General features: G+C 38.6%; 1 protein-coding gene across 6 annotated transcripts in view; it reads right to left on the bottom strand.

Moving 5' to 3' along the window:
- Window positions 1–4528, bottom strand: part of LOC131355885 (carcinoembryonic antigen-related cell adhesion molecule 5-like) — a 58135-nt gene extending 53607 nt beyond the window's left edge. Inside the window, exons 1-5 of one of the 6 annotated variants that reach the window (XM_058394443.1) lie at window positions 4316–4528; window positions 3381–3486; window positions 2315–2468; window positions 375–486; window positions 53–165 (exon numbers count right to left, since the gene is read on the bottom strand). In XM_058394443.1, the coding sequence (XP_058250426.1) occupies window positions 53–165; window positions 375–486; window positions 2315–2384 (295 nt within the window). In that variant the 5' untranslated portion in view covers window positions 2385–2468; window positions 3381–3486; window positions 4316–4528. The remainder of the gene's footprint in view (window positions 1–52; window positions 166–374; window positions 487–2314; window positions 2469–3380; window positions 3487–4315) is intronic. The other 5 variants (XM_058394447.1, XM_058394441.1, XM_058394442.1 and 2 more) reach the window with 5 other exon arrangements.
- Between the last annotated feature and the right edge of the window lie 4328 nt (window positions 4529–8856).

The following is an 8856-nucleotide window of genomic DNA, read 5'->3' as shown; positions in this document are numbered from 1 at the left end:
ACAAAATGATATTAGAAAGAAATATTAATTTTATTATTAGAGCTTCACTCACTTTCAGTTGAAGTCTGGTTGTTAAACAGGCGCTGGTTAATATTGTCCATGCGATCCTTCACCCACTCGACACTGGGATCTCCACACCGCTGACCACCGTTCTTCAGGGTAAAGCTGCAGAGGAGAGAGAAGATTTACATCAGTGTGAAACTGCAATAAAATCAGAAAATCAGACACTCTGACACGCCCCAAACCTCCAAGATAATATAAAGTTAGATTCTGTTACACATAACCATAAAGAAACAATAGACATGAAAATACGAACTTTAGATTAATAATTAAAATTAATTAAAAAAATAAACAATGGGAAACTGAAAACTTACATGACTCCATGTTTTGTACACTGAAGATCTGTTACTCTATACGATGCAATGACTCTTACAGGGATTGATTTATTCTGAAATCCGAAACAGCACTGATCTGGTCCTTTTGGACCTGTGTGAAAACATTTCTGCATTTAGTTCTGTGATTAAATGTTCAATAAGAAAATATTAGACACTTTTATATCTAGTATCAGATGCAGACTGTTGTAGCTATTAAACTGTATTATGTCACAGTTGAATTCTGGACTCTGATTGGTCAGAAGGTGTTGATTAGTTTTCTATAACAGCAGCTCTGACAGTAGTGCAGGTTTATATTAATGCACTGATTCTAATTGTTTCCATAGCAACAGCTCATTCACAGGGACTCTTATGGATGATGTGAGGCATAAACAGATTTAAAAACGTGTGTGACATGGTGAAGTTTTCTCTAAGCAGGTTTATGGAACATCTTAACATCTTCAGGACAGAGGAGTTTATGCTTGAAGAGAGAATAAAGAGAGGCTGGTGAGGAACAACTGTTTATAGCAGTGAGAACAGGAACTCACTTATTTAATAAACTTCTTTCAATGACATTAAATCTAAATATAAACAGACACAACATTAAATATTGTTCTTTAATGAATAAGTATTGTAACTGTTGAAACTCTGCTGTGGTGTAAGAGTAATAAAACACTTGGGGACATGCTGTTACAGGAAAATCATCAACTTTACAGTGGTAACAGTAACTCTGCTTCATCACACCACATCACTCAGTATTTTACTGTAACAGTGTGACAAACACACAGGGGTTTATTAACACTGCTTATTTTCAGCAACCTGCTCGTCTTTTTAGGAAATTCAGCATCACAATAAACCAGGAGTTTACTACTAATATATAGTTCTAATATATAGTTCTTAGGTAAAGGAGCAGATCTGGAAGGTTCATGGTCATAGAGTGTTTGGTGTACTGGGATGTTCGGATGCTGTCATCCTACCATTCTCGCAAAAGGCTCAGGTTTGCTGACTGTGAAGTGGTTGGAAGCTTTATGTCCCAGGAAGCCTTCATGTCTGTCACCTTCTGGCTCTCTCCCTTTTAGTTATGCTGTCATAGCTAGTCTTGCCGGAGTCCCTGCCTGCACTTTACCCATAATCTACATTGTCTTAAACATCACATGATCAGAATCATACTTAATATCTTTCTCTTTCTCTCTCTGTCTTTCTCTCTTGAGCTATACACCCCACTCCTGAGCTCCCAGTGTTTGCCAGTTTCCAGTGCGACCGCTGCCCTACCCCTGGTCAGAGTCTCGTGGCTTGTTGGTGCCCACTGATGCTGTGGATGGATCTGTGTAGACCAGGAGACAGCCATGGACAGAGCCACTTGGGGACTTTCACACTGTCACAGATCTGCCATTCCATCTGTCAGCTTGTGACAGCAATGTATTAGTGTCTATAATGACCTTAGAAACTACACTGACCTAATAGTTCCTCATGGGCCATTGATTTCTGTTGTAGAAAGGACATTAATCAGTTACATTTACATTATTTACTGTTTAGTGTCACCCAAATGAGGATGGGTTCCCTTCTGAGCCTGGTTCCTCTCAAAGTTTCTTCCTTATTCCATCCCAGGGAGTTTTTTCCTTGCCACCGTCGCCACAGGCTTGCTCATTAAGGATAAAATAGTTTAATGATTTAATGATTTACTCTTATTTCTAGTTATTTAGTTATTTTTATTTATTTATTTATTTATTTATTTATTTTATTTTTTGTTTTTTTTTTCTCCCCCCTCCCTTTCTCTGTTTTCTTCTTTTGTAAAGCTGCTTTGAGACAATGTTCATTGGTGCTATACAAAATAAATTGAATTGAATTGAATTGAATTACTTCTACTAAGATATAATCATCATCTTCAACACATCATCATCATAAAAAAAAGTAAAATATTAAAAAGATGAACTTTATCTTACTCTGGGCTGTTGTGAAGGACTGAAGGCAGGCGAGAACCAGCAGAACCAGCAGGAGAGAACGAGAGATCATGACTGCTGATGATGATGATGATGAAGATGATGAGGATAATGACAGTCAGGAGCAGAATGGTATTAGTGCAGATATCACCCCACTCTGCAGTTTATATAGTTGGTGAGGGGAGTGGGAGAGTCAGGGTTTGGGTGTGTAAGTGACAAAAAAGTTTCTCTTTGACTCAGAGCCAAAAAAAAAAAAAAGACACCTTTTACAGACAACCCAGCTGACGTATTTTCCCCAAAATGAGGAAATACTAATTGTTTAAATCGTCTCACTCTAACTTATAAAATAAAAATGAAATAAAGATAATTAAGTCCAGCTTCATTAGAAGAGAGATTAAAAAATGAGATTAAAAAAATGTACAATAGATATCGTTATTCCTATTAAAATTGAACATTTATATTTTCCCCTTATATATGTATGTATATATATATATATATATATATATATATATAAGGGAATATTTATATTTGTCTTTTTTTTATCTACATACATGTATATACTATATACTATATATTATAGATGTTTATACATATATATTATTTATATATTTTTATAAATATTATATCATATTATATGACTATCATATTATTATATTTTATATATTGTTATATTATATATAACATATTGTATTATTATTATTATTATTATTCATTTTTCTATGTCCGGACGTGACAATTAGTTTATAGATTGAAGTTTAAGAACAAGAAAAGGAAAAAAATTATGAGTGGGAGAGGGGTAGACAGGAAATCAGTTAGGCAAATTTGTTACAGCTGTTTGGAGTGAAGGCTCGCCATCAGGTCTGAGTCTCCAAATGATCTAATGCAGCACAGACTGCTGAAAAAGTGAAAAGGAGGGGGAGGAATGTCCGGAGGAGCGTGTGGAGCACAGATCTGTTCCAGCAGGGCTGTTCGGTCGACGGCCAAGTGGAAAAATTGCAGTGTCACAGCCTGAGATACTGAATGGGGAAACCCTGACCACATTCCATCACCCACACACCCTTGGCCTTACCTGTAGGATTTATTTTAAGTTGTAGAACAGAAGAAATACTCTTTCATATTCAGATTCCTGCTCTGCCTCAGTGACGATTTCTTCTTACAAGAATTCTCCATCATATCTGAGAAAACATGTAGATGTGAACACATCCTGTCATAATCATAATGATGATTTTCTTTAATATGAAATCTAATCTAATTTTGTTGTGTGTGTGAACAAACGTGTCATCTTAATTATGTCACTATGGTTTAGTTAGCTAAGTTTAGCTAGCTAACATGATCAGTAAAGCTTGAGCAGCAGTCTATATTAATGTTACTGATGTTATACAGCAACCCAATAACCCAATAGATCAGCTTTGTATTGTAAATATTTGACCAGTCACCTAGTAAATTTCCTTTTTCATATTTTTCTTAATCTTATTCTGTAAAGCAGGATTAGATTACTGCACAAATACTGTAATTGCCCGTCACACACCAAAGCATTAGTTACTAAATACTGAAATATTGACTGAACTTGAACTTTTCCCTCTGAATTTGTAGAGCAGGAAGTTTCTGTTAAAGTGAATCTGCTTAGATTCTCGCTTGTTATTTGTTTAAAACTGATTCTGCAGGACACAGGCATGTCCAGCACACTTTAGTTATTCTGTAGGAGTTACCAAGTCAGACTGTCCTGCTGTAGTTCTTACTATTATTTTTTTTTTTGCCGTGATGTTCATGTTTTTATTCATTCAATATGAGGACTTCTATATTCAAAATCTGATTGAAAGCTGATAGCCATTAAACAGAATTACAATGATGTTCTAGGCCTATTAAGTGCATTGTTTGATGTTTTACAAACATTTCAATGTCCAGGGGTGAAGATCCAGTGCAACCTTACCTAAAATATTTCCCCAAGACACTTCACTTCTTCTTCTTATTATTAAAAATATTAAAAGATGAACTTTAACTTACTGTTGGATGTTGTGAAGGACTGAAGGTATGCGAGAGCCAGCAGGAGAAAATGGGAGAACATTCTTGCTGCTGATGATGATGATGATGAAGTTGATGTGGATGATGGTGATGATGTCAGGAGCAGAATGTTATTAGTGCATATATCACACTTCTTGTCAGTTTATATAGCTGGTGAGAACAGCGAGAGAGTGTGGTTTGGGTGTTTAAGTCGCTTTGACTAAGAGACGAAACAAAAGAAAGCCCCACCTCTTTCACCCAGCTGAGGTTTTCACGTAAAACGAGGAGGAACTGAATGTTTAACACTATGTAACCAAACTCATCTCACAATACTGTATTAAACTTCAAATAAAAATAAAATCATGATAAAGAAGTCCAGCTTTGTTGGATTTCAACGTTACTTCTGTGGAAACCAAACTCAGCTCTCAGATCAGCTCACACATCATCCACAATAAACAGAGTTAAAAAAACAACATTAATTAAATGTGCCTAATTATTTACACAATAAGAAAAAGATCAATTATACTGTACTTATTATAAAGTATAAAAAAATTGTCATAATAAATGAAACTTTAAATTATTTTATGGCAAAAAACATTTTATTTTATATTATCATATGCTTTCCACACGTGACACGTGTCTAAAAAACATGTAAAGGTGCAATGTTCTCACTTTATGACATTATAACTGCACATGTGAGTTCAAGTGAACATCAATATATCCGACATTATGTGAATAATATGAGCTCAAATATGAAGAAAAGGGTGTGTGTGATGTGGATGAATTACACATAGTAGGGAAGACATTATTTTACATAGTGAAGCACAAGGGCTTCAAAGTAAAGGAAAAGATAGAGAAGAGTGGGGGAGGGGCAGACAGGAAGTCAATCAGGTCATTGGCTAGTCATCAGGTCTGGAATAGGGCTGAAGTCTGATGTAAATGTCTTCATTTGAACTCAAGACAATAGTGTTGACGAGTGAACCGGAAGGAGTGAGCGGGTCTAGTCCATCTCTGTCTGAGAAGAAGCGCTGCGGTCACAGCTGGCAGGATCCAGTGGAGGGGGAATTCTGGAGGAGAATGTTAAACACACAGCTATTCTAGCAGAGTTTTATCAGTGTACAATCTTCCCTTGGGAAACATCAGAACTCAGGGGATTAGTTTCCACTGCTATGCTGACAATACCCAGCTGTAAAATTGTCTATGTTAACTGAGTGTGTTAAAGATATAAAGGATTGAATGACCTATAATTTTCTTTTTTCTTTTATTTTAAATCCCTATAGACAGAAATCAGTGCTACCAGTACAATCCCTCATGCTCTTTGAGATCACAAAACTCCAGACTTCTGGAAGTTTCCAGAAATTCCTAGAAGTTTTCTATATTTAGCTCCTAAACTTTGGAATAGCCTTCCTGACAGAGTTCGGGGCTCAGACACACTCTCCCAGTTTAAATGTAGATTAAAGACATATCTCTATAGTCAGGCATAGACATAATACATCTCATAACCTTGTGCTCCAGTACATCTGATCAACACACATTATCATCTAGTGCTGCTAATATTATAACCAGCAGATACAATAATTCCACTCCACTTGCTTCTCTTTCTCTACCCATCCTGAGGGATTTAGGGATTGTGCCAGGTCCAGTTATGATCTGCTTCATGAAAACTTCAGACATTCAATGAGAAGAGGCCAACCCTGAGAGGATCCTGAGGCATCTAGAGATGTACTATCTCCAGTTGGATTCTGCTTCATGAAGATTTTGGACTTTGAGGATAACAACCTTTTAATCAACACACAAAATAACATTCTACATATGCAGTATCTCCATCATTAAAAATGAAAGGCTTTGGCATGGATGAGTTGGTGTTAAATCATCGTCAAGTTCGCTGATGACATGACCGTGGTGGGTCTCATCAGCAAGAATGACGAGTCAGCATACAGAGAGGAGGTGCAACATCTAACAGCCTGGTGCAGAGCCAACAACCTCTCCCTGAACGTCGACAAGACCAAAGAGATGGTTGTTGACTTCAGGAGAGCACAGTGTGACTATTCTCCGCTGTCCATCGACGGCTCCTCTGTGGAGATCATCAAGAGCATCAAATTCCTTGGTGTCCATCTGGCGGAGAACTTCACCTGGTCACTCAACACCAGCTCCATCACCAAGAAAGCCCAGCAGCGCCTCTACTTCCTGAGGAGGCTGAGTAAAGCCCATCTCCCTCCCCCCATCCTGACTGTGTTCTACAGAGGGACCATCGAGAGCGTCCTGAGCAGCTGCATCACTGCCTGGTTTGGGAACTGCACCGTCTCAGATCGCAAGACCCTTCAGGGGATAGTGAGGACAGCTGAGAAGATCATCTGAGTCTCTCTCCCCTCTATCACAGACATTTACACCGCACGCTGCATCCGCAAAGCCATCAGCATTGTGGCTGACCCCACACACCCCTCACACACACTCTTACACACTCCACACACCCCTCACACACACTCTTACACACTCCACACACCCCTCACACACACTCTTCACCCTCCTGCCATCTGGAAAGAGGTACCGGAGCATTCGGGCCTCACAACCAGACTGTGTAACAGTTTCTTTCCTCAAGCCATCAGGCTCCTCAACACCCGGGACTGAACTGTTCTACACTCTCACACACACTCTCACTCAGGACTGAACTGTTCTACACTCTCTCACACACACACACACACACTCTCACTCAGGACTGAACTGTTCTACACTCTCTCACACACACACACACACACTCTCACTCAGGACTGAACTGTTCTACACTCTCACACACACTCTCACTCAGGACTGAACTGTTCTACACTCTCTCACACACACACACACACTCTCACTCAGGACTGAACTGTTCTACACTCTCTCACACACACACACACACACTCTCACTCAGGACTGAACTGTTCTACACTCTCACACACACTCTCACTCAGGACTGAACTGTTCTACACTCTCTCACACACACACACACACTCTCACTCAGGACTGAACTGTTCTACACTCTCTCACACACACACACACACTCTCACTCAGGACTGAACTGTTCTACACTCTCTCACACACACACACACACACACACTCTCACTCAGGACTGAACTGTTCTACACTCTCACACACACTCTCACTCAGGACTGAACTGTTCTACACTCTCTCACACACACACACACACTCTCACTCAGGACTGAACTGTTCTACACTCTCACACACACACACACACACACACACTCTCACTCAGGACTGAACTGTTCTACACTCTCTCACACACACACACACACACTCTCACTCAGGACTGAACTGTTCTACACTCTCACACACACTCTCACTCAGGACTGAACTGTTCTACACTCTCTCACACACACACACACACTCTCACTCAGGACTGAACTGTTCTACACTCTCACACACACACACACACACACACTCTCACTCAGGACTGAACTGTTCTACACTCTCTCACACACACACACTCTCACTCAGGACTGAACTGTATACTAACTCTCTGTCTCTCTCACACACTGATACACACACTCTCTCTTGACTGTGTGGACGCACACACACACACACACACATAATTTATACTGTTCATTACTTACTGCACTACCTCTACCTGTCATCCGCTGCTATAGTTATATTTATGTTTATTCTATTTGCACTACCTCAACCGCTGCTCTGTATTTTTGCACAATATTTTTGCACAATACTTTTTTTCTACATCATTTCACTTTATCTATTTTATTTCACTTACATTCCAGTACACGTTCTTTTATTTCCTTTCGGCGCTAAGTGTCCTGTGTTCTTTTGTGTTGTATTTATTGTCTTTTTTGCACTGTCTTGTCTATGCTCTGTTTGCACCTAGCTGCACACTGTGCACTTTACGTGGCTAAGACAAACTTCTGTCCTAGCTCTGTGGTGTTGTTTGTTGTTTTGTATTGAACTTGTTGTTGTATGTTTATGTAGCACCAGGTCCTGGAGAAACGTTGTTTCATTTCACTATGTACTGCGCCAGCTATATGTGGTTGAACTGACAATAAAAGCTTCTTGAATCTAAATCTATAATGAACTCAGATGTTGATCTAATTTATGAGTTGCTCAGGAGATCCTGGTTGCATGACTCCAATTAACTGTATATGACTGTAGAAAGAGCATTACTCATTATCACACTCTCCATACATAAAAATAATAAATTTTAATCACACTCTCTGCTGTCACTCAATTGAGGATAGGTTTCCTTTTTTGTCTGGTTCCTCTCAAGGTTCCTTCTTCTTCCATCTAAGGAGTCTTTCCTTGCCAAAGTTACTCCAGGCTTGCTCATTAGGGATAAATACAAATACATTTAAATATAAGTCTAATATCAATCTTGATTTTTTTGTCTAATATTAATCTTGAATTTTTGTCTAATATTTAACTTTTTGTTCTATATATTTTTTTTTTATCTTCTTTAAACCTGCTTTGAGACAATGTTTATTGTTAAAAGTGAGATACAAATAAAATTGAAATTGAAATTGGGTGTTAGGTCGGTGGCCAAGTGA

This window comes from Hemibagrus wyckioides, linkage group LG07 (genome assembly GCF_019097595.1).
Source record: "Hemibagrus wyckioides isolate EC202008001 linkage group LG07, SWU_Hwy_1.0, whole genome shotgun sequence".
Taxonomy (NCBI): domain Eukaryota; kingdom Metazoa; phylum Chordata; class Actinopteri; order Siluriformes; family Bagridae; genus Hemibagrus; species Hemibagrus wyckioides.
This window is presented reverse-complemented; position numbering and strand designations above follow the sequence as displayed.